General features: G+C 50.2%; 1 protein-coding gene across 3 annotated transcripts in view; it reads right to left on the minus strand.

Annotated features, from left to right (window-relative positions):
• Positions 1–437: 437 nt before the first annotated feature.
• Positions 438–25861, minus strand: part of DHRS12 (dehydrogenase/reductase 12) — a gene marked incomplete at its 5' end in the record, with an annotated part of 35891 nt that continues 10467 nt past the window's right edge. For 2 of the 3 annotated variants that reach the window (XM_079721760.1, XM_079721761.1), the window contains 7 exons: positions 718–1102; positions 2003–2140; positions 4725–4815; positions 6176–6280; positions 7584–7645; positions 21430–21511; positions 22576–22668. In XM_079721760.1, the coding sequence (XP_079577886.1) occupies positions 993–1102; positions 2003–2140; positions 4725–4815; positions 6176–6280; positions 7584–7645; positions 21430–21511; positions 22576–22668 (681 nt within the window). In that variant the 3' untranslated portion in view covers positions 718–992. Of the gene's footprint in view, positions 1103–2002; positions 2141–4724; positions 4816–6175; positions 6281–7583; positions 7646–21429; positions 21512–22575; positions 22669–25861 lie in introns of all 3 variants that reach the window. The other variant, XM_079721759.1, reaches the window with a different exon arrangement.

Raw genomic sequence — 25861 nt, forward strand, 5'->3', positions numbered from 1 at the left:
TGTTAGTTTCTGCTTTATAACGAAGTGAATCAGTTATACATTTGTTCCCATATCTCCTCCCTCTTGTGTCTCCCTCCCACCCTCCCTATCCCACCCCTCTAGGTGGTCACAAAGCACCGAGCTGATCTCCCTGTGCTATGCGGCTGCTTCCCACTAGCTAGCTATTCTACGTTTGGTAGTGTATATATGTCCATGCCACTTCTAATCGTAGCCAATGTAAATAAACCAGGCCTCCCGTGATTGTTTATGTAAATAGGCACTGACCCTTGGCTCCGCTTTGCTCCTGGGGCCTCACGGCCAGGCCAGGGCAGCGTGGCGCCCCCTCCTGGCTCTCCTTCCCGCCCCCCCCAGCCCTGCTTCCCTCAAACTGACAGTGACATGGAATCTTTAGGAAAAAACCACATCCTCAAAGGAGAAATTTACACGGGAAAAGAAGCTGCTGCAGAAGAGGCAGGTTCGCTCGTTCCCAGCCCCAGTCGTATTTATTTTAAAATAAAAGCTCCCATTCTGTGTGGCTCCTCATTGCTACAGGGGGTAACCTTTAGGGGGATTTTTTTTTTTTTCCGTGAGTTTTAGCACACTTGTCAGTTAAATGCTGATGTTAATAGCTAGCAAACATATATCAAGTCTTTACGATGCACCAAGCATTCTTCTAAGTGCATTACTAGTAGTTCACTGAATCGTTAAAACCACCCCTTGAGGTAGGTAGCACTACAATCTCCACTGACGGGGGAAAATGAGGCCCCCAGAGGGTAAGTAACCCACCTGTGGTCCCACAGTGAAGAGATGGTGGGTCAAGGCTTCAATACTAGGCTTTGTATAAAGAACGGGGCTGATTTCTATGACTGCAGAAGGAGAGGAAGCCAGCTCAGACCACAGCAGTGGAATATGGGCCAATCTACGGGGACATCTAGACGTGGCGCCTGTGTACTGGGCCACACCTTCCCATATTTTCTGAGGCGGTTCCAGCCCCGCGTTGGGTCTGGCCTGGCCTATTTAAATCTCTGAGCCAGCTCTTCCAGGATTTCAATTAGTTTCTCCTCTTCAGCCGGTGAGGATGATGTCCTAGCAAGAGGCAAATGTGTGGGCACTGGTTTCCGGTCTACAGGTGAGAGGGAAGAAGAAAGGTGTGAGCAGCGAGGCAGCATGGACGAGCCCCTGCCCGCCACTTGGGCCCCGGGTCAGTCATGTCACGGACGTCTGCCGGGGAGGGGCCCACACGGGACGGAGTTAGATGCCACCCCTGCCCTCAAGGGTCCCCACAGACGATGAGGTGCTACAGAAGAGAGACTGAGTTGGGGAGGACAGGCGTCGGGCCGGGTTTTGAGGGACTCCAGCGGGCTGGGGGGAGGGTCCTCAGGCCTGGGTGCCGGCGGGGGTGGGGTTTGGGCTTGGGGAGTGTGGAGTGTTTGAGAACCGGCAGGTGGTGGTCAGAGGAGAAGGTACGGCCACACCCCCAGCTGCCACAGGGTCACCAGAGCTCCACGATGGCTCAGGCTCAGGCGGCCACACCCGTGGTGGGGAAAGAAGCAGAAGGCCCTGACCTCCAGCATCCGCCCTCAGCGTGCCTCCTCTCAGACTGCCCGTCGGGACGCTGCCCAGGTTGGGAGCAAACCCTCAACAGATAACGGCCCCCAGAAGCACAAAGACGAGACTCATTCCCTTTGCACCGCTGCGTGGACAGCTCCCATCCCCGGGTCTTCGGAGAGGGAGCTTTCATCTCCGCGGTGCCTACAGGGTCCGGCCTCGCCCAAGACTCAGAACAAGGATGACAACCCGAGGATTTCATCCTCGAGGGACCCAGAGTTCAGAAAGGTGGACGGGAAAAGCGGGTGGTGCGAAGTCAGAGGTGAGGCCCTTCACTAAGCACCCCGACAGGCGGAGGAGCCGCCCTGCCAAGGAAGGCCGGGCACAATCACGGGGAAGGGGAACAGTCCCTCCCCGACCCGAGGTGCACGGAGAGGAGGGTCGGGGGTGCCTCCACACCCAGGGACGAAGTCACCTTGGAAGAAGCGGCCGCTGGGCTGCACGGCGGCAGTCGGAGCGAGGGCCAGCCACAGCGCGGTGTCCGCGCCCTGGGCCTCGGAGCGCAGCCTGGCCCCCAGCCTGGCGTGGAACCCGGGCATCGACAGCCGCACACCTGCAGGGGCGGGGGGGCACGGACAGGGCGGTGAGGACAGCATCCTCAAGCCAGGACGCTGCCCGCGCGTGGCTTCTTCCACCGCCAAAATAACGACGATGAAATGGAGTGGGACCAGACTGCCCTCTTCCCACTTCAACACGGCATTCCTCCAGGCTGTTCAGATTTCACACAGCCTTGTCACAAAGCCCCCGAGGTGTCACCCTGCGGCCTGGGAGGGAAGTGCTGCTCACCAGAGCCCCGAGTCTGTTGGGTCCTGTGTCCCCTGGACCCCGGGCGCCCAGACCAGCCCGTCCCCTGGGAGCAAAATCTCCGGCACCGCCCCGCTTTCTATCCTAAGAAAGGAGGGTCACACTGAGGCCGAGAGGGGATCAGACTCCCGCTTCCTGGGTGAACCATCTCCCGCCAAGGATTCTGACCTCTCCGAGGATCCTGGCAGACGGTTCCTCGGGCTGCACTAGTGTTTCCTGCTTTTCAGGGAGGAGAGCAGTAAGGAGGGGAGGGGCTTCCTCCTCCGCCGAAGCTCCTCTAACTCGTCCCCACCCTGCCCCCACACCCGGCTACACAGAGGTGCCCCTCCTGGTGTCGCCTCCCCAGGGCCCCCGTGCTCACCACGGGAGGCCCAGCCCCCCCGCCCACAGACCTCGGGGAACACACTGTCCCAACAGTGAGCACACTGGGAAACAAAACTGTTCTCTCGTGAAGCCAAGGAAAGAAAAGAAGACAGAAAACAACGTCTGAAAGCGGTAATGAGATCAGAGGATTTCAGAGAGAGAAAGGATCATCTCATCTAAGGCCCTCATTTTTTATATTAATAATGAACTTTTTTCTTTTCACAGAAACAGTACTTGCTAATTGTGGAAACATTAGGAAATACTGATGAGCAAAGAGAAGGAATTTGAATCCTTCCGTCACAGCACTCGGGGAGGACAAGTGTCCATGGGCTCAGGCCCCTGCCCAGCCCTCCCTCGGGCTTCCATGTCCCCAGACAGGCCATCTGCACCCGAGAGGCCCAGTCGTTGCCCTGTGACCTGTGGACAATAGAGGGCAAACTGCACCTTGACCCAGATGGTGGATCCAGGGGGTGGGCTTGGAGCACAGATTTTGCAAGCACACAGGTTGACACGAGGACTGTCAGGGTGATGTCCTTGGGAGGATGACAGGCTGGCTGCCCTCCACGGCCTGATGGAGCTACCTGGTCAGGCAGGGCTGGGCATGTTTCCCATCCGGAAGCGACAAGAAGTAAGAAGCCACCCTCTCACGACACCCCTGGCCTGAGTCCCTCCTGGTGTGCTTGGCTGAGGACACCCCTTCTGCGTTTAAAACAGGAGGCTGCCAGACATCCTCAGATCCGTGCCCCAGAGGGCTGGTCTGCGCCAGCTCTCCTAGCCAGGTCTCCATGGGATGCTATGTGACACCAACATACGCCTTCTTCCCTGGGGATATGGGTGTAGCAAATATAAGACCCTAAGGCACGTACAGCAAAAATAAGACCCTAAGGCACGTACCGCAAAAATAAGACCCTAAGGCACGTACAGTAAAAATAAGACCCTAAGGCACGTACAGTCTGGGGGACTGATACCTTCATTTAATGGTATAGTGCAGTTTTCCTTTCCCATAGACACTTCTCCCCAGCAGCGTTCAGGGCTGAACACATTTCTTGCACAGGCAGGTGCTCCATAAGTTATTAACTCACTCTCGTAGCACGAGTGCTGTGAGGAGCGACCTCATTTTCCACATCTCATTATTTCTTAGAATGAATTCCAAGGATGTATATACAAGTGTTAAGGCTTCTGCTCAACCGGCTTTCAGAAAGGATGACAGCGCGTATACAAGAGAGCCTGCTTCCCACGACGCTGTGGCCGGGCCCAGCCGGGGCATCCTGGCCCCTCTGTGCCTCAGTTTCCCCATCTGGAAATGGGCATGATGCTAGTGCCCACCGCGGCGGGGCTGTGAGGACACACGCGTCAGTATCCAGACACGGCTGTGAGCAGCTCTGGGCTCTCAGGTGTCCTGGGGGTGCTGCTGTTTTCGGTGCCCTTTTCGGGGGAGGAGGAAAGAGCTACGGAGCCCACGTGATTTAGGCCACGGAGTTGGGAGGCACAGATCCCGAGGAGAGCTCTGCTCTCCCCCGCTGCTGCTCCAACGCGCTTCCAGAAAATTCCACCTGTCTCCTTCGTGACTGTTCCCTGCGTGCATCACTACTTCTAGGACCCCGGGCGGCGGCGAGGTGGCCTGGCCTATCCCCACGTTCCCAGCGTCTCCCGCTGACTTCCCTCGGCCCCCCTCGGCCCCCTCGGTTCGGTTCGTTCCTCTCCGACACTCAGTGTGCACTGGCTCCCCCGTCCCGAGGGAGGGGCCCCCAGCCGCACCCCACCCCAGGGCCGCCCTCTCTCTCCGCCACGCGCGGGGCAGATTGACACCAGCTCCGCCTGGGAGGACCAGCCTGCCCCTCTCAGTGGAAGCGAAGCCATTCCTAGTCCTCATGATACTGGTTTTAGGTCACTCCGGGGGAGAGTCAGTCCTGCGGCCGCCCAAGATATCTTTAGATGAAACGCAGGCGCCGTGGAAATGAAAGACCTACCTGGGGTGTCGACCCAGCCGGGATGCATGCACGAGAAGTGGACGTTCGGGTGCGCTCGGGCCCACAGCTCCGTCAGGACCACCTGCTGCCTCTGGACGGGGTGGGTGGGGGGCGAGGATGAACAAACGGGAGGGGGGGCCCCTCCCGGCCGGCCTACCCTGCCTCGCCCGCCCCCCAGGCTCTAGAATCGGCTCTCTACCCCACAAGCTCTGGCTACAACCCAGGGCTGCGTCGCGGCCCCTCCGTTTGAGACGCGGACAGACCAGCACCGGAAATGAGGGAACGCCGCACGCTGCCCGGGGACTTCCTCCTCCCCTCCCCCCCGGAAATGACACCAGAGGGTCCTCTTTCCTAGTTGCTTGTGTTGCCGTGTTCGTTGCTGGGCCCCGCTCACTGTGTACCCTGGCCACCGGCACAGGCCGGCACTGAGCGGGTGCCCGTGGACATGTGAAGGAGCTCCTGCCTTGGAGTGTAGGACGCGTACTGCGGATGCTTAGAGAACACAGCTGTTGCCAATTCCCTAACAAATCATCAAGTACCCCCCACTTAAGCCTCAGCTGCATGGAGACTACTGCCCAATCCCAGGGCAGTTTGATTACGCTTTGCAAAGAGCTCCATCTGGGCCTCATTTACGGAGTGCGTGGTTTGTTCCCATGTTCCCTGGAAAAACTGTCAAGAAGTATGGTTCCTTCACTTGTCAGGATCGAGTCATGAGAAGTAATCCACCAGGAGCCGGCCTGGGGCTCGGTGAGGCAAAGCAGGGCAGAGCCAGGCTGCACGGGGGGCGGGGGCGGACAGGCAGACCACACCAACAGGAGGGACAGCTGGTGGGCACTGGCAGCTTCACCAACGACGAGCTGAGGGGCCAGGACTATAAATGTGGAAGGCATACAGCCGGCTTCTAAAAACAGCTGTGATGAGCTGATGTATGGCGGCCTGACTACACCTTCTGTTAAGATCGGGCATGAGATCTGGACCCCTGCCCTTTCCTTTCAGAACTGGACGCACATGCCCTTCAAAGGGAGCCCGGAAACCCAGCGTTGTTCCAGGGGCATCTGTCCAGCCAGTGAGCAGGGGCTGCCCAGGGAGAGAGGAGTGACCTCCTGGGTCCATATTCCCTCTGAGCCGTGCCGGGCAAGGAACCCCTGCTGGGCTCCTGCTGTGGCGGCCACCGGCTCGCACCATGCTCTTTGTGGATCTAAGAAACCAGGGAAGAGAGGTGGCGGCTTCTGTGGCTCTTCCTAGGGGCAAGCTGAAGCCCCCCAGCCCCACCCTGGTCCAGGCAGAGCTGGGCTGGGCCGGGCTCCTGATGGAGAAGAGGGTTCTCTCTCCACTGGGGAACATTCAGGTGCTGCTGGGAATTACTAAGATCCAAATTAACGTGAATCCCAGAATTCACCTTCCTTGGAAAAGCACCCAGGTGGCAGCCTTGAGAAACTCCCATCACTCACTTTGTTTTGTGCATAGACCATGGTGCCATTGAACGCGGTCCTCTCTGACTGCAGGTCATCGGTATTCAGTTTCTGAACCAACATTCCTCCGGAGGAGACTGTTATCTGCAATAAACATAATGGAGATTTATACAGAAAAGTTCATAATACCCTCCCATCCCTCTTCTCTGTCAAGCAGCGTCGTATTGGTTTCTTGTTGCTACTGCAACAAATGACCACAAACTTAGTGGCTTATAAAGTCGCAGATGAATTCCCCCACTGGAAGCTCTGGAAGTCAGAAGTCTGAAATGGGTCTTATGGGGCTAAAATCAAGGTGTCAGCAGAGCTGCATTCCTTCTGGCAGTTTTAGGGGGCATCCGTTCCTTCCCTTCTCCAGCTTCTAGAGGCCACTCGCATGCCTTGGTTTGTGGCTGCACCATGCCGACCGCCTCTGCTTCCACTGTCAAGTCTCCTCTGACTCTGGCCCTCTTCTTAGGACCCCTGTGACTGCACTGGCCCACCTGGGTGACCCACGATACCCTCCCATCTCAATACCCTTAACTTAATCACAGCTGCAGAGTCCCCTTTGGCCACGTCAAGGTGACGTATTCACAGGTGCCAGGATCTAGGACCTGGACCTCTCGGATCAGGGGAGGTCATTATTCTGGCCCTCACAGCAAAGGGAATGCAGCCTGCGTTAACTGCCTTCCTCCCGACTCCCTGATTTCCGTCACTGTAACCCATCAGCCTGTCCCCTCCCCTTTGAGCGGCAGGTTCTCCAGGAAGTGCACCCACCCACCCACCCCCCGCTGACTGCCTTCCCCAGCTGCCCCTGCTCTTCAGAAGCCCCCCGTTCTGAAGGCTTTGCCAGCTCTCGGATGGCACTGGGGAAGAGCCTACGGTGAGGGGTGGGGCTTTGCACAGCTGTGCCTCCCTTTTGGCAGGGGACTCGTTGGTTGTGTTTGGGCAGCAGCCACCCAGCCTCGGCAAGAGGCAAGAGGCAAGAGGCAGGAGCGGGGGGGTGGAGGGCCCCTGAGAGCGGGGCAGGGGGACAGGATCGACAGCCGGCTCCCAGAAGTCTCTACTGCCAGAGCGAGCATTCTGGAATCCCAGGCCACGCCTACAAGCCCCTCGAGTACATGTGTCCTCAGGACAAAGCCGCAGGCTGACCTCACCTTGACCTGGATCCCTCCCCGCTTCACCGGCCCCTCCCTAGACCCACCTGGACACCGTCTGGGCTGGCCCACCGCTGCTGGATCTCAGATTATCAAACAGAAGGCCCATGGACCCAGGGGACAGAATTTGGCTCCCCCTATGGACGTGGACAGCATGGCCCCCTCGGGACAGTTGGGGCAACAAACGTAGGACCACTGATTTCCCATCAGGAGCAAAGTCATCTACTTACAAAACATCCCCGAAGTCAACTCACCACTCTGGGGTCGTGTTCTTTCTCCAAGACGGGGATCAGGGCAGTCGTGAGAACATACACACCTGGGGAGGCACAGAGCATTCATGAGGGGGCGTGGGGCCATCTGGTGCCGCGGGACCCCTCCTCTCAGGTGGCCCCGGGGTGGTGGTGAGGTAGCACCGTTTACCTGCATCCTCCGGGTGAGCGGCAAGAGGCTGCCTGAGCTGCGGTTCCCTCCTCTCGGAGGGTTTCTAGTCCGATCGCTGGAACCCGCCCTGTGTTGCTACTACCCACTATCCTGTCCCTTTTCCAGCCTCATGGGCTTTCCTTTCCCCAGGATTGGAACAAAGATGCCTTAGAACCTCAGGGACCGAGACAATAAAACGTCCACACCAGAGGATGGAAAAAAGCAAACTGCACAACAGTCTGTGATCCCACTTGGCAGAGGAAAAAAAATGTATATAGACACATATGTTCATTATGTCTAGAGCGTGCATGGAAAAACATGAACAGGAAATGTGAAATGTAGCAACACTGCTTAGGCCCCAAGGGTGGGATTAAGTAAAGCGTTTGCTTCCTTTGCTGGGCATCTCTGTACGGTTTGAAGTTGACTATTTCTACAATGAGCGTATAACCTTATGGTTATTTCTGCAATCATAAAAACTATATGTCTAACATTTGTAACGAAATGAGAAAAATATTGTTGAAGTGTATCTGACATGGAGAGAGAGTCACAGTACATGGAATGAGATGTTTACAGAATGGCAGGAGGAACAGAATTCCGTTTTTGTGAGGAAAGATGTGTCAAAATGAAGAAAAAGTATCTGCAAGGATGATATTGCGGTGCACTGAAATGTTCAAAACGCTTATCTCTGAATGGGCAATTATTATTTCTATGTTCTTATGCTTATCTGTTTGTTTTTTTTTCCCAAACAATGAACATATATTACCTTGTGTTAACAGGTTGGGGGTCGGGGAATTGAAATGAAAGCCCGGGGCTCTTTTGGGGCCGCTCGTCAGAGTTTCTGCCTGCCCAGCTCTGCCCACCACCTTGAGCCCGGCCCTGCACCCAGGCTCACCGGAGCAGCCTGGTGTCACGGAAAGGGCGCTGGGTGGAGCCGGGAGCCTGGATTTGAGTCCTGGCTGGCACCTACCAGCGGTGTGACCATGGGCAGGTCGACAAAGCATTTCAGCCTTGGTTTCTTTACTTGTGAAAGGGAGCCCATAGCTGGACAGCCCACCTCCTAGGATCACAGGGTTCTGTGGTGAAACGAAAATGTGCACGTAGCCTGGACAGCTCTCTGTGCACACTGGTTGTTGCCATTTTATTTCATTATTATTATTATTCCTATTATTATTATTAGCAATTCTGAGTCGTGCTCTTCACGCCACACAGCGTTCTTAGTGTCTGCACCCCAACCTGTCGTGGAAGGTGCCAGCCTCGTTAGTATTCATGGATTTTTAAAGTCTGGCAAACACTGGGTCTCTGACAGCTGTTGGCCTCCGTGCAGTGGCCTTGAACACTTTCCTTGCATTCACTGCTGGTGACTTTCTCTGTGATTTAATTTGCGAGAAGTAGAAAGGACTTCTGCCAAAAGCTATCAGCCCCATCAGACTGCCGTGACGGATTGTCATAAACGACTCCTTGGCGTAAAGGAAATGAAAGCTGAAAGCAGGTTCCACACCACAGGCCGGCACCCCTCCTCCAGAGGCCCCGCTGCTTCCCTCCCAGAGGCCCGGGATGGGCCGAGGGCCGGACTTGCTCACCCCACTGGCGGGGGGCGCTCCTCCGAGATGGATGAGAGCTGGGGTAGCCCCTCTGTGCCTCTCCCCCGACCCAGGAGACGGTGGTGTGTTTTGTTTTCTGCTTCATCCTCTGCGAGAATATACCCTACGGGTATCAATTTAGATGCTAACAGAGTCACCGGCAGGAAGACTAGCTGGGCCATTCATCCCTACCAAATACGCTCACCTGTAGGGCACAGCCAGGTGGTAGGTGATTTTTTAAAACTCCTGGAGTAACTGCAGTTTTTAGCAGCAGGCCTTCAGGGCCCTTTCTATCTTTAAAAAAAAAAAATCTCCCGCATTCCAAATCCACAAAACGAGCCTCTCCCATCCTGCTCTCTGGGTCCCCCACCCCCCCGCAGCAGAGCTGAGCCATCGTGTGCTTCTATATGCTTTTGGCCTCCTAGGTCCCCAGCTTTATCATTTCAAAGCACATATGTCGCTCTTCACACACAGCAAGCATTTCTTCTCCTTGAGAAGGAGATGAAGCCTCTCTCTTTCCAGCCACAAGTGATTTATAATCCTCCAGCCTCCTAGCCAGCTTTCTGAGGCCTTTCCTGTGTACCCTCAGCATCTTTTCAGGCCAGCAAAGAGAAACACAGGAAGAATCTGCTACATGCCCAGTATAACCTCCTTGTTCCTGCTCCGTTCTGCCTATGAAATTTCTTGCCTCGTACAGTTCTTTGAGCCGCCTATCTATTGCTAGATTGATGTTCCCCAATTTAGGAATCTCTGAATAAAGCCAATAAGATCTTTTAAAAGAATCTGCTAAATTAACATAAAAATATATAAGTAGTATGTATGTGTTTATTTATATATATTATTATTACTTTAATTAAAAGAATTGGAATTAAGAGAATCCCAGAGAGGTTCTGTGACTTTTCCAAGTTCCCAGCAAGTCCACACAGAATGGAAAACATGGCAAATCTCCCTTTTCTTGAGTCATTCAACCACAGAGTCCCAACCGACTCTGGTGCCAAGGGAGTAGGAATGAATCCGGTTGTCTGCAAGTCACTGCTCCTTTAGGATGAACATGGCACCAGCTATGTACTATCTCCCAGCTCACAGATCCTACCACGGGCCTGCTGTTCACACGGGCGCCAATGCCACTCTCCTGCCCCAAAGCCTTTCAACACTCCAGGCGCCCAACCAAATTCAGCAGAAAACTCCTCAGCCTGGTGTGGTAGACTTCTTCTGGAGATGTGCCCCATCCCCTCCCCTTAGGGCTGGGCCCTGCATCCTGTAACAACACGTAACCGAGGCATGACCCTGGGCCAGGCACTGTGTTTGAGCCACGCAACCTCGACCCCATGGGCAGAGGAGACTGAGTTAGGGGTGACACCTGAGCCGAGCTGTGCCAGTCGAACCCTCCCCGCAAGAGCATGGGCACGGGACCCTTGACTCAGCGGCCGCCATATTTGGCCCACGTGCACGGAAAAGCATCCTGCAGAGACAGGAGAGCTGGGACAGAGTCTGTGGACAAGGGTCCCAGAGAAACAGGAAAAGTTCACCCCAGTTCCTCACGCTCTCCTGTCCTGTCCCTGACACTCCCAAAGCCCAGCTGTGCCTCTGCCGCTAAGTTCTGTGAAGGCTGCCCTTGCCTCCCCCCCAGTAAATCAGTTTTGTTTAGTCGGCTTGAGTGGGTTCCTGTTCCTTGTAACCAGACAATCCCTAAGACGCTGGGCTTGGTCTTAGCTAGAAAATCCACCAGTTCACCTGTGCTAATCAGCTAATAGGAATATCCTTGGAAAGGTGCAAGCAGTGCGCTGCTGGAAACAGCTATGGGTGCCTTCGGGTCATTCCTATCTTAGTGTGAACCAGTTTAGTAACTTCCATTCCTCCAAGACTGACTAGCTAAGACCAGGGACATTTGGGGGATTCAGAGCTTTGATGAGGAGAGAAAAAAAAAAAGAGAACCTATTTTAGTCTGGGCTCCTGGGGGAGGGCAGGTCTGGGTGTAGGGAAGACATCTTCGGCCGCAGGATAATGTGCCCAAGCTGAGTTCTGCTCCCAGTAATAAGGAAAATAACTCATTATCATTATGACTCATTAGTATTTTTAATTTACACAATGCCTTCCTTCCAAGGAACTCATTATGTCGATGGAGGTTCATTATGAGAAAGAGATTTGGGTGCGGAATTTATGTTGGACACAGTCTTCTAAATACGGCAACAAGGACCTTTATGACATGGGCACGTGACTTGAAGCCAACCTCTCTCTATAAGCTCATTAGGAAGGGATGTTACACTGTGTCGAGCCGGGTAATGCTGAAGGAGGGGTGCGGGGTACTCTTAAAGCACTCCTGAAACCACACTTCCATCCGAATATTAAACTCATGGTGCTCCTGAAATCATACCATATCATGGGTATGATATATTTCAGTAGCATTAAAAGTATTGTTTGATGAGAAAAATCTACTGCAGTGTTTACATTTAGCATAGGAGAACTGATTGGAGTTTCTATTAAGAAACCTTCACAGCCAGCTTGAAATAAAGCCACTTTGGTTACCAAGTGGGTGTATTTGGGTATATGCTTCTACCAACTGTACTATCTGCCGGAGAAAATGACTGTCCCTCTACCCCTGGGAGGTTACTGGTGTAGATTTTAAAGGAGCAGACAGTTGCGTGATGAACACTATTTGGTACCTCTCCCATGGGTACAATAACACAAACATCCCATAGCGAGCCTAGGGGCCTCACACGCTGACTTTACAAATTATATAGAGACCATTTCAAAGGTCATATTACCTGGGGAAGCTGGGAGCGCAGAGTCCCAGAGAAAATGAGGCATTAAGAGGCATTAGAGTCATCAGTTTCTCGTGGGTATTTACTCCTGGTTTGGGGTCAGACAGCGGTGAGGATGAGTCAGATCGTTCCCTTTGCCCCCAACCTCAACTTCCCCCGCTTCAGTTCCACTTGCTAAATGCCAGACCCAGTGCTAAATACTAGGGATACTGTGAGAACTCTCTGACTGCAGGGTGTTCACTAGGCATTAACAGGTTATTATGTAATGAACCTACACCCACAGTGAGGTCAGTGCTGTGCAGAAGAGACTGTTCTGAGCACATGGGATGGGGTGGCGGTGGCATTGGGGCCGAGTTAGCAGTGAGGTGACACCTGAGCTAAGATTTAGAGGCGAGAGAGGCAGGACTAAGCTGGCAGGGTGCTAGGAGAGGGTAGGGATGGAAGGAGGGTGTCCAGGCGTGGAGCACAGTCTGTGCAAAGAGCCTGGGGGTGGGAGGGCTCACTGAAGGGTGGCTGAAGCTGTGAGCAGCCAGAGAGCATTGTTTAAATGTGGGCATGGACACCTGTGAGCTCCACCTGTGAGGTGGGAAGGGTCCACCCGAGAGGAGTGGGGGGAGCTCTGGCACCTGTCTTGGGCTCCAGGTGACCCACAAAAGTGAATATGCTGTCACCTCCTTGTCCTCCCCAGGCCATCCAAGGTCTGTACCTCAGGGTGCTACAGCTAAACCAGTGTTTCTGGTGCAGGATGACTGCATCACTCCCTGCTGTCACAACCGAGAGGGAGGCTGTTGGTACTACACCTGGTGCACAAGGAAAGAGCCTGCTTTACAGCAGGAAGAGAATGGGCTTATTAAAAGCATGAAGGTGCTTAACTGGGATTTTGTTTTTAAAACTCCCCAAATGGGCATGTGGTAGAACTGCTGTGAGTAGCTCACCTTTAAAAACACCCACGGAATCCCAGCCAGATCATCCGATAAGGTCCTGGGCCCCCGGGCCAGGATGGGGCCGGGCACCTCACCGGCTTCCTGAATTGGGGCCAGTGCTCCTTGGCTGGGAGAACAGGGGGCGTGGTCCCCACGGGGCCCCGAGAGAGCTCGCCTGGTCGGGCACTGCAGTGGCTCAGACCCCACCCCGGAGTGGCGGGCAGGCAGGTGGGGGGGCCCATCGTGGCCCAGGGGCTCAGCTCTGGAAGGTGTTTCTGCCTCATCCAAAGCAGCCTCAACGGCTGGCAGAAAACCAAAGCCTAGGGGCAGATGATCTCTGACTTTTGGGTTTATCCATTCTGCCCTTAGGAGGGCTGCACAGGGCCCCCCACCCCCCATGCAGTTTTAGACCAAGAGCCTCACGCAGGGCTCCAAAGCCCTTCTGGGGGCTGAGGGGTCCTACCTCGTAGCTTCAGGAGCTCCAGACCCCACCAGTCTCCCCTGGTGCCTGAAGTCTGGCCTCCTCACCCCCAATCTATCAGCCCTCTGGGTGAAAATGTCTCGAGAAGGAGAGAAGTGATGAGCTAGGGCTTGCCCTATAAGGTATTAAAATGTATGTGAGTAACGAGAATAGTGCAGTCGTGACAATAATGACTGGATCAGTGAAACGGACTGGAGCTTGGAAAGAGCGGCAGCTTAGTGAGAATTTGGTACATGAGAGAGATGGCATCACAACTCAAAAGAAAGGAAAGGTTATGCAGTACATAAGCAGAGCTGTGGCACTGCTTTTTAAAAAGCATGAGAAGAAAGAGAGAAAGAGGAGAAAAGGGTCCTTACCGACCTAATACCCACATAACTTCCAGTAGACGAAAACGCTAAATAAGAGAAAATGTTGTAAGAAAATAGGGGGAAAAACCAAGTATTTAGAGTAACCAGGATTTTTTTTAAACCATAAAAACGAATAAATCAGTCTTAATAATAAATATACAGCCTGACTACATAGAAAATTTAAACTTGTGTGTGATCAACCAAAGCACCAAAAACAGAATTAAAAAGTAATTTGCTAAACTGGTTGCGGGGGGGCGGGTCAGGGAGGAAGGCACTTGTGATAAATGTGCCAAAGAAGGCTTATAAACCAACAGTTTAAAAGACGATGATCACAATTGAAAAATGGGCAAAGGACATGAACAGGCAACTCCCCAAAGAAATACAAATGGCCAATAAATAACCACCATCGCCAAGTTCAATATCACTAGTAACCAAAGCAATGCAAAGAAAAGTAAGATGCCAGATTTCATCTATCACTTTTGCAAAGATCATTCTTTTGGGGATGATGGGTGGGACCCAGAGTTTGTTGGGATAGGGAGAGATAAATGCTGAGGTGGGAATACAAATTGCTCCAATTTTTCTGGCGGGCAATTTGGTTCATGTATAATGTATTTGGCAATTTGGTCAAAGGTCTCAAAAATGGTCACAAACTAGGTGTCTGTAATTTCACTCCTAGGGATCCATCCTAAGGCAATAACCAAAGATTCACACAAAAATGTATGAACAAAAGTACTCATGGTGGAATCATTTTCAATAGTGAGAAGTTGGAAACAAGCTAAATATCCCACAATAGGGGATAAACATACTAAACTATAGCACATTCATACAACAGAATATATTCTAAATAGAAGTAACATTTTAAAGGATGTTTAATGACATGAGAAAACATTTATAATATAATGCTACCTGGAAAAACACAAGACTCAGAGTGGTACACACACTGTGGCCCCTCCTCGGAGTAGGGGACACACATAGAAAAAGGCTGGAAAAAATAGACCCATGTTAATGGTGGTTTTATCTTAATGATGGAATTACAGGAGAGTTTTGGTTTCTCTTGGATACTTTTATTTCCCTATTTTCTAAAAGAAGACACATTTGTCTCACGATTAGAAAAAAGCGATCCTGAATAAACACCACCTCCCTACCCTGCCCCCCACACAAAGTCCTAAGATGGCACCTGCTAAGATGAGCACAGATCCTTGATTTACTGAGCTGTGAGCTGGGACCCAGAAAGGAGTGTAGCCCAAGGGAATGAGAGAAAGGAGACAAAATGTTTGCAGGGAAGCAACAGAGGAGGCGTGAGGAAGGGAACTGGGAATGGTGCAGAATGTGGGATGCTGCTGAAGCCATACTGGTTTTGCTGGGGCCCTGATAGTACTCCAGCGTCCATTCGTTCAGTCGTTTGAAGAGATCAGAGGGGCTTGGGCACCTTGGGGCCAGATTTCAAAACGGGAGAAGGACACCTAAGGGAGCCCTCTGATGTAGCTGGACAGCAGCCCTCTCTCCCTCTCCCTCCTCCTGCATCTTCCTCTCTCCCTGCATCTCAGGGGCTTCTTAGGGGAGAGGTGGTGCAGAGAAAATTCTAGGACAACGATGGGGTCCCTGAGGAACGATGGGAAGGCCAATGAGACACTGAGGCTGGCTGATCACCTTTTCTTTTGTGACTACTGCCTGCTTTCCAATTTTACCCAGAACCAGGTGGGCTCACAGAAATCATGAACTCTGGCTCCGGTCAAGGGTTCCTCATGGGGTCACCTTCCCTCACCCCAAGACTCTCCTGGACAGCAAGACTGCCATATCTCCATCCACAGCCTTTGCACATTCCACTATCCTTGGAATAGTGGAAGGACTTCCTCTGGCCTCTGCACAGCACGGAAGGTGCCTCTACGTTTACTCCTCACCAACTGATGCTTTTTAGCACCTACTATTATCAGGCGTGAGAAGGGTGACCTGTGCTCTAGGCTGGAGGGAAGCCAGTACCCCTTCTAGGAGTGCACTGATTTGACGAGGGCACCTCAAATCAATCATAGTAAATAGTCGGCTTCTTACCAAGAAACAGACTCACTGTGCTGAGAGCTATGATACTTTCCTTTTTGCTTTTTCTTATATATTTTTACATGCAGTAAAATTCTGTGTGTGTGTGGGGGGGTGCAGCTCTATGAGCTCTTGCAAATGCATACAATTGGGTAACTCTATGCATTAGATTGTGGTGTGATTCACAACCGTTCCATCACCCCAAATATTCCCTCACAGTCACCTACTACCTTTGTGGTCACACCCTCCTCCCACCCCTAACCACCAGCAACCACGGATCTGTTCTCAGTCCCCATAGCTTTGCCTTTTCCAGAATGTCATATAAACAGAATCATACAAAAAACAAGACATTTTGATCATTAAATATTTGGGGTTAATAGTTACCACATCAAACTCAGATGACCCATTTCCAAAGACTTAGAATGTAATAAAATAGACCCTTGTCGTAGATTACTGTTTGACAATATTCACCCTCTCTTCCCCAGTTTCCTGGGAGGAGTATGTTTCCCTGACTCTTGATTTTGGGCTCTGTGAAATGACTTGCATTGGTCAGCTGGACGTTAGCAGATCTGAAGCAAGCAGGGGCTTGCATGCTAGGGCTTCTGCTATTGCCACTGGAACATACTCTGGCCAGCCTAATGGTCCAAGGAGGATGCAAGGATTTGGAACATGATGCAGACCCAACTTGCTGCTTAGAGGTACCCTACTGAGCTCAGCTGACATTAGCCCACCCAGCAGACCTGCATAAGAGTCAACAAGAAATACATGCTGGGCTTCCCTGGTGGCGCAGTTGTTGAGAGTCTGCCTGCCGACGCAGGGGACTCGGGTTCGTGCCCTGGTCCAGGAAGATCCCACATGCCGCAGAGCGGCTGGGCCCGTGAGCCATGGCTGCTGAGCCTGTGCGTCCGGAGCCTGTGCTCCGCAACGGGAGAGGCCACAACAGTGAGAGGCCCGCGTACCGCAAAAAAAAAAAAAAAAAAGGAAATACATGCTTATTTATTGTATGCCTAAGAGATTTGGGGGTTGTTTGTTATGTAGCAAGAGCTGGCAGATACAAGCCTATAGCAAAAATGGACCAACTATAATTTTGTTGTTCTTTATTTAGGAAGGTGAGTCACTCAGACTCTGGTTTCAAACTACTTCTGATCCTGTTTCCTTGTTTATGAAATCCATAAAGTTGTTATGAGAATTGAACAAGATAGTCCAAGAAAAACACTTAGTGGAGCCCCTGGCACATGGAAAGTGTTCAGTGTGTGCCATTATTATTACTATTATTATTATCATCATTATTATTAAGGTGTTTCTGGACCCTGGGTCCCTGCTTTAAACAGCAGTTACCACTGGGTGTGGAGCTATGCCGGTGAGCAGAAAGCTCCAAATAACAGAATGTGAAGGGAGAGAACATGTACCGTACACTGATGTACGTACGTCCTTCCAAAGTGACCTCAACTGAACTTTCCCACCTTCTGCCAAAGATCTAAGGCACCACTGCCTGTTTATTACAGTCAATTAACTGATGGCACAGCTGTCTCGGAGGAGGTGGATGGCATCCTTGTCTCGTGTGCTGTGGGTGAGAGAGGCTGAGATGCGGGGGAGAGTTGTGATCGGCTGATGCTCGGGCTGTGGCCAGCTGCCAGCACAGCACTCAGCGAAGCACTGCGCCCCTACCCACCCCCACACACATCCGTCTTCACTCCTCACAGACTCTGAATGCCACTGAATGCCAACAGGCAAAACGGATATGGTTTGAGAAGACCCGAAACACAGGGGCAAGAACAGCAACCAAACAGCATCTGTCTCATGAGATCACTTTACCTCCACGCTCCGTCTCCCCACAAATCTACCCTGGGGCAGCTCATTTTTGTCCCTAGGAGAGTAAACTATGAAAACCTCTCCATGCCCCACCCATCTCCGCAAAAGGAGAGGGAGAATGATTTCCAAACTTTATCTGATTCATAGACTGTGATGTCTTCACAAAGAGCCACATGCAGCCATGGGCTCTGACAGTATTTCACTAATCCACCACCTCCCGAACTCTTAGGATCTGGTGATAAATTCTGCAAATCCTATTGTGTCCTGTCCTCAGAGTATCAGGAATCTACTGATGTTTGGCTGGGGATTGGAAGTATTTCTAGAGGCCAAACTGAATCTTAGAAAATAGAAAACCACCTAACCTGTGTTACATAATCATATTAGAAAGGCAGCCAGCAGTTTCCTAGGACTCACACAGAGGTATGGGCTGTTTGTCTGGCTCTGGACCTGCTTCAGAATGACAATATTTGAACCTCTCTGTATCTCCTCATCTGTAAAGCAGAAGCACATCAAGCTGCCCTCTCTGTCACTGACTTGCTTCTGTGTATATTGGACTACATCTTCCCCTCTGGAGAGGATGAATAAATATTAAGCATGAGAATTACTATGCTTCTCAGAGAGGTTGGGAAGATCAATAAAATGTTTCTAACACGGGTAGGAAATGAAAATGAAGAGGTATCAAGGTCCTTAGAAGCAGACCGGATCCATAACAAAAGTACAACATAATTAGCTGTATAATCAAAAAGGCAAAAGCAAAAACAAACAATAATAAATAATAAAATAAAAATTTTAAAAAAGGGAATTCCCTGGCCATCCAGTGGTTAGGACTCTGCGCTTTCACTGCGGTGGCCTGGGTTCAGTCCCTGGTGGGGGAACTAAGATCCAGCAAGTCTTGCGGCGTGGCAAAAAAAAAAAAAAGGCAGTTCCCTTAGAGTCTATCAGATCTGCCCCACATTCTCAATCAATGCAGATTCCCAGGAGGCCCTCTAAGCAGTGCCCCCAGCCCTGGGCCATGCTTCTCCTGGCATGGCTGGTCACTCCCCTCCCAGCCTCCTTTAGAACTTATCTCACGATAACGCAGTGATGGGTCTGAGGGAGGAGATGCTGGGGGCTGGTAGAACTCATCTTGGTTATGCACATGGGCTCTGGAGGCAGACAGACTTGGGTTCAAATTCTGGCTCCTCCACTTGACCTTGGGCAAGTTATGCAAGCTCTCTCAGTCTAGTGTTTTCATCTGTAACGTACAGGCAGGAATACTTCCATCATAGGGTGGTCACGTGGGTTCAGTGCCATATATACGTACGCCACCCACGAGTGCCCAGCATGCAGCGCACACCCAGTAGAATTTAGCTGGGTGGTGGATGGGCGGGTGGGGAAGCAGCAGAGCGGGCTTCATCCTGTGCAGCCCCACAGGGTCCTGCACTTTTTGAATACAGGGGCCCCCTATGTTTGTTTGGCACTGGGCCCCGCAAATCACAGAGCTGGTCCTGGAGAGCAGCCACCTGGGAGGCCAGCTGCTAGGACCCTAGGAGTCCTTGCCATCCAGGAGAGTTAGGAGGCAAACCCCGGCATGACCCCACATTTGCGTACTTTGGGTACTTTGGGCAGGGATACCACATTTGGAACAAAGCGAACGCTGGGAATATTTTGTACTAAACCTGCAGCGTTTCATCGCAAGCTCCCGGGGATTTGTTTAAGAAGAAATAAATGCAACCTCAGGGCCGGGGAGAAAGGTTCTTCCCCGCTCCAGATGCTCTCTTTCTCCTGGAGGGAGAACAATGAACAGCCTCCCTCAGCCCCTCCCTCTCTCCACTGCGAGGACGGGGACCACTTAAAAAACGGAGTCAATTTAGGAGCAGTCACCTGGGCTTGCTGAGCTGTGCTCCGCACGTCTTCCTCTTCCTGGGAGGGGTTGGTGGTGTCTGTCTGAGGCCAGCCAGATGCCACAAAGCAAGTGAGGCTGGTTAACTCTGGGCTTTAGCATCAAGGAAGCCATTTGGCTCTCACGGGCGCCACACCCTTCAACCAGCCTTATCTGTAACAACAGGGATTTGGGGCTTTCCTCCACGGTCTTACTCCTCAAATTGTTCAGTTCTTGGCTGGGAAGAGGGTTACTATTTAATGGACACCTTCAACGACAAACACAGGAACCCCCGCCATGCATCTTGTGACTTAGGATGAATTAAAGTGCCTTATTAAAAGCTTCACTTCCTATGAGGAAGTGGTATAGTCACTGGGGAGAATTTTAGATTCATTGCATCTCCGAGTTAAAAGGCACCGAAATAGTCTACAGTTGGTCCCTGACTTATGATGGTTTGAATTACGATTTTTTGACTTATGATGGTGCGAAAGCGATACACATTAGGTAGAAGTCACACTTCAAATTTTGGATTTTGAACCTTTCCCGGGGGTGGTGATATGCAGTATGACGCTCTCTCTGGATGCAGGGCAGTGAGCCGCAGCTTCCAGTCAGCCAGGTGATCACAAGAGCGAAGAACCCTCACACTTACAGCCATTCTGGACCCAGACAACCGTTCTGTTTCTCACTTTCAGGACAGTATTCAATAAATTACATGACATATTCAATACTTCATTATAAATTAGGCTTTGTGTTAGATGATTTTGCCCAACTGTAGGCTAATGTAAGTGTTCTGAGCACGTTTAAGGTAGGCTGAGCTAAGCTACGATATTCGGTAGGTTAGGTGGATTAAATGCGAAATCCATTTACTATATGATCAACTTATGATGGGTTGACTGGGACCTAACCCCAACGTAAGTTGAGGAAGATCTGTACTCCAGACCCCTTGGTTCGAGATGGAGAAAATCCAAAGAGGTTAAAATCCTGGTACACCGGTTTTCAAACTTTAGTGTGCATCAGAATAATCTGGAGGGCTTGTTAAAACACAGATTTCAGGCTTCCCTGGTGGCGCAGTGGTTGAGAGTCCGCCTGCCGATGCAGGGGACACGGGTTCGTGCCCTGGTCTGGGAAGATCCCACATGCCGCGGAGCGGCTGGGCCCGTGAGCCATGGCCACTGAGCCATGGCCACTGAGCCTGCGCGTCTGGAGCCTGTGCTCCACAATGGGAGAGGCCACAACAGTGAGAGGCCCGCGTACCACAAAAAAAACAAACAAACAAAAAAAAAACACAGATTTCTCAGCCCCATCCTAGTTTTGGATTTAGTAGAGCTGGGGGTGAAGCCCAAGAATGTGCGTTTCTACCCAGCTGCCCGGTGAACCCTGCTGGCCCAGGAACCCTACTTTGAGAATCACTGGCCTGGCACAAAATGAGTCGGCCTGTTATTACAGAGCAGGAACCGGAACCCAGCGGTCCTGAGTTCCAGGTGAGTGCCCTTCTTGGCCCATCTTCTGGTCTCGTGGTTGCACCTTTCTCGGCCCTGGCTGGAAGTTCCCTTGGCTACAGTTTTCATGTTTGCACTTTCCACCTAAGATGACCTTGCTCTTCTCACCAAAGTCATGTCTATAATGAGCCTTGAGCTTCCTAGAAAAAAAAACTTTAACAATGCTAAGTATTTCTGGCACTAACTCATATTATGAAAAACATGAAAAGAGTGTTTTATGAAGAAATAATAATGCAGTGAAGGATAAATGTAAAGTAAATGCAATCACGCCAAGGACCAAGAACCCAAAAAGTAGATCAATGTTTTTCTGATCCTTCTACGGTATCATTTATGTCTACGTTTATTTTGCTAAAAGCAAACAAGAAAACGGCTTACACTTACCCAGAGTGTTGGTAGCGAAGTTTTTTTCAAGTCCATCTTCCGTGAGCTCTCTCTCATTGACCATGCAACCTGCATTATTGATCTAGAAAGTACAGTTCCCATTTCAAAATAAAGGAAAATAGGGCCAAAGGACCCGTTCCCAAACCCCACAGTTCCACCACGACCACTGGTCCCACATTCATGTGACGACAACAGTTCTGCTCAACTGTTCCTTCACTCCAAACCCCGTCCTGGAAAATGCCATTTGTGCAGCAGGCTCAGCCACGGGACTGTGCAGAGACCTCCGATGACCAGGCAACCTAATTCATGATAAAGTGCCCCAGGAATTCGTCTAGACCAGTGCTGTCCAATAGAAATATATAATTTTAAGTTTTCTAGAAAGTGGCCACATTAAAAAGGTAAAAAGAAACAGGTAAAATTGATTTTAATATTTTATTTAACTCAATATATCCAAAAGAGTATCATTTCAAAATGTAATCAATATAAAAATGTTAGTTTACTCTATTTTTCACACTAAGTCTTCAACATCGGCAGATTTGTACACTGGTGGCACATCTCAATTTGGACTAGCTACATTTCAAATGCTCCATAGCCATATTGGACAGCGCAAGAGTAGACGTGAGCCTGAGTGAACATTTTGGAGCACATTAGAAACTATGTGGGTAGAAACGCAGCTCAGCTCAGAGTATATGCGAGGAGGAGAAGGACACCAGCCCACCTGAGTCCTCTAGCTCTCTCTGGAGAGCAACTGACTGTGTTACTAAAAGATGTGCTTGTCTGCAGCAGGCGTTCTTTTGGACTAAGCTTTTTATTTAATTTCCCCCTGAGCCTCTAATTTTAATATAGCAATCCCCAAATCTACAGAGCTCAGGAATACCAGTATACAAATCATTTTATGAAAAAAATGGAACCTCCCCATTCCCCCCCGGACCCAGTGGATGGTCCCTTCCTTTCCCCACAAATCCAACCAATAGGGTTAGATTGACTCCAATGAGTAAACTTGATGACTGAACAGGCCTCCCCATAAAAGATTCTCACTAAGGTGTCACCATAAAGATCCACAAACATACACATCAGTCTACAACCACACAGGCAAGAAATGCACATGCATGAGATTTATCCCCTACTTATGTTTACAAAGCTCACCAGGACATTGAGGGTATGTTCCTGCTTGAAATTTTCAACAAATTTCCAGACTGTCTTGGGATCAGATAAGTCCACAATGTGCAGAAAGATGTTCTAAACCAGAAAACAAGAAAAATTGTAAAGCCTTAAAAAAAAAAAGATAACATGTATTTTTTTCATTAAATATGGTTTTTTTAAAAAATGGTTTTAAAAATCAAATCGTTGGAATGATACAAAATGGAAAAAGTCTCACTCTTCAGAAGTACACCATTGTTCACAGTTTCTTGCGAATCATCAGAAATATTTTAAGTACATACAATATTTATAAATGTATGTTTCAGGCATTATCTATTATACATTTTAAGCATTATGTGTGTGTGTGTGTCCCTTTTCCATATACATAGGATCAGACTATACATTGTTCTATATCCTTCTTTTTCACTTAACAATATGTTTTAGAGATTTTTTTCTTATATATAAATCTATCTTATTTCTTTTTTTTTTAAATCAGGTTGTTTTCTTATTGTTGAGTTTCTTTTTTTTAACATCTTTATTGGAGTATAATTGCTTTACAATGGTGTGTTAGTTTCTGCTTTATAACAAAGTTATACATATACATATATCCCCACATCTCTTCCCTCTTGCGTCTCCCTCCCTCCCACCCTCCCTATCCCACCCCTCTAGGTGGTCACAGATCTCCCTGTGCTATGCAGCTGCTTCCCGCTAGCTATCTATTTTACGTTTGGTAGTGTATATATGTCCATGCCTCGCTCTCGCTTCGTCCCAGCTTTCCCTTACCCCTCCCCGTTTCCTCAAGTCCCTTCTCTAGTAGGTCTGCGTCTTTATTCCCGCCTTGCCCCTAGGTTCTTCATGACCATTTTTTTTTTGTTTTTTAGATTCCATATATATATGTTAGCATATGGTGCTTGTTTTTCTCTTTCTGACTTACTTCACTCTGTATGACAGACTCTAGGTCCATCCACCTCACTACAAATAACTCAATTTTGTTTCTTTTTATGGCTGAGTAATATTCCATTGTATATATGTGCCACACCTTCTTTATCCATTCATCTGTTGATGGACACTTAGGTTGCTTCCATGTCCTGGCTGTTGTAAATAGAGCTGCAATGAACATGCATTGATCATTTATGTACATGGCTGTGTGCACCACCATAAAAGAAGAGGGGGCATTCAACATGGCTCCTCCATCAAGGAGTTCTGAGTCTACTGCAGGAGAAGGCTGCATCCAGAGGTAACCATGTCACAAGGCAGAAACTGACACGCAATGTAAGCAAGGACTGAGTCACAGAAAAAGTTGTCATCTTAGAGTTAGGATGTGCCTTCGATAATCTCTTAGGAGCAAAATATTGACAAAAACTCCCAAATGATTGGTAGGAAACTATGACACATCCATGCAAACGTATGTTTTGTGGCCATTAAAATGGCCTCCTCCCCCACCAGTAGACTCAGAACTCCTTGATGGAGGAGCCATGCTGAATGCCCCCTTTTCCTTTACGGTGGTGCACACAGCCATGCACATAAATACTCAAGGCATGTTGTCCATTTACCCCTTTTTCTCTGTACTCAGCACATAATTGAAACTTGTGTTCTCAGCATCCAGTGAACGTGAGGCTATTCCCCCTGAGCTCCAGCAGACGTGAGGGACTTATCACCAACCCAAGGCAGATTCCTGCTGTTGGGAGCTGAACCTACAGGCAAAACTCTGAGCAACAGCTGTAACTCCCTTGATAAAGCAGAGTTCAGGGCCCTGTCTCAGTTTCCCCATTAACTGAGCCATTGAACCCAAGACAGAATTTCTTTCTACTGATTGATCTTAAAACATATTTCCTCACCCTGAGACAAAGGCTCAGAGAATGAGAAAACAGAAGCAATCCCACATTTTCATGCCTCAGAAGGTCTGTAATCAGCTTGAATACCATATTTGGCTTAAGTCTGGAACAACTGAACCTTCCTCTGCCTTCAAGGGAGAGGAAAAGCATTGTCCGTACAGGACTATGCTCTTCTAAAAAGGCTCTGAAGGCCTCACCCTGACAGAGTGGACATGAGGCTGCTGACTCACACCTGGGTCAGCCGTGAGCGTCTACCAGTGACGGCAAACCAAGTCCACGCACCTAATCCTTTCATACTGAGTACTTCCGGGCAACCACCCTGGAACTCCCTCCCACCAGCAGGGCTGCAACGCTCACACAAAGCCAGGCTCAAAGAAACAACAAAATTCAAATGAGCAACAAAATTCAAGTGAGCCAAAATCAATTTTACTCTGATCATCCCTCAATCTCCTTGAGCTTCCTGGAAGCACCCAAGGCATCGCGGAATTAAAAAGAGGCAGCAGCAGGGAAGAGGGACTCGCCATTATAGACAAATCAACCTTGGAGCCTGGTGAAATGAAGCATCCTGAAAAGGTGAAGGGAATCATCTGGCTCCCTCTCCGAGAAACTAGGAAGCCCAAAGGCACCCAGAAGGAGAGGCCAGCAGTCTGCTGTGACCAGGGGAAGGAATCAGGCAGGTGCCAGTGTGTAAAACCCTGATCTGCTGATCTACACAGGACGAGGCTGGACCTAGGAGCCACTGGGGCCCCTATACTCACTTTTTAAAAAAAAATATTTATATATTTATTTATTTGGTCGCACCGGGTCTTAGTTGTGGCACACAGGCTCCTTAGTTATGGCATGTGAACTCTTAGTTGCGGCACGCATGTGGGATCTAGCTCCCTGACCAGGGATCGAACCTGGGCCCCCTGCATTGGGAGTGCAGAGTCCTAACCACTACACCACCAGGGAAGTCCCGTACTCACTCCTTAAACCTGGGATACAAGTCTGGTTATTGAAACTGAGCAAAACTCAACTGGGATCCTTCCTATAGGTGAACCACCATCATCTAGCAGCTGGGTGGCCCAGGAGTCATGAGTTGACATCACGGGAAGCCTCTACCCAGGGCAGAGGGTGAGTGTGAAGGGTAAAGGGGAGACAGTACATGAATGTGCCCTTGGAAGTAGAAATCACTATGTAGGAACGAGGTGACAGTTACTATTAATGTCTAGTACTCAGGAAGCTAAACCAGTAATTCTTAAGAAGGTGGAATTCCACGTTGGCCTGGGAGAACTGGAGAGTAGAAACTCCTGTTTTTTATCTTGGTGTTTTGCTGTTGATGGGATCCATCTCCACAAGACAGAAGGCACACTGACAGCACCTTCCAGCCATATCAGGAAGTGCAAAGGTTGCACTGTACCTCTGTGATCTTTCTCCGGGAAACCCACCACGCCATTCTAATCAATGAGAAACACAAC

The sequence above is a fragment of the Hyperoodon ampullatus genome (genome assembly GCF_949752795.1).
Source record: "Hyperoodon ampullatus genome assembly, chromosome: 16".
Lineage (NCBI taxonomy): Eukaryota > Metazoa > Chordata > Mammalia > Artiodactyla > Ziphiidae > Hyperoodon > Hyperoodon ampullatus.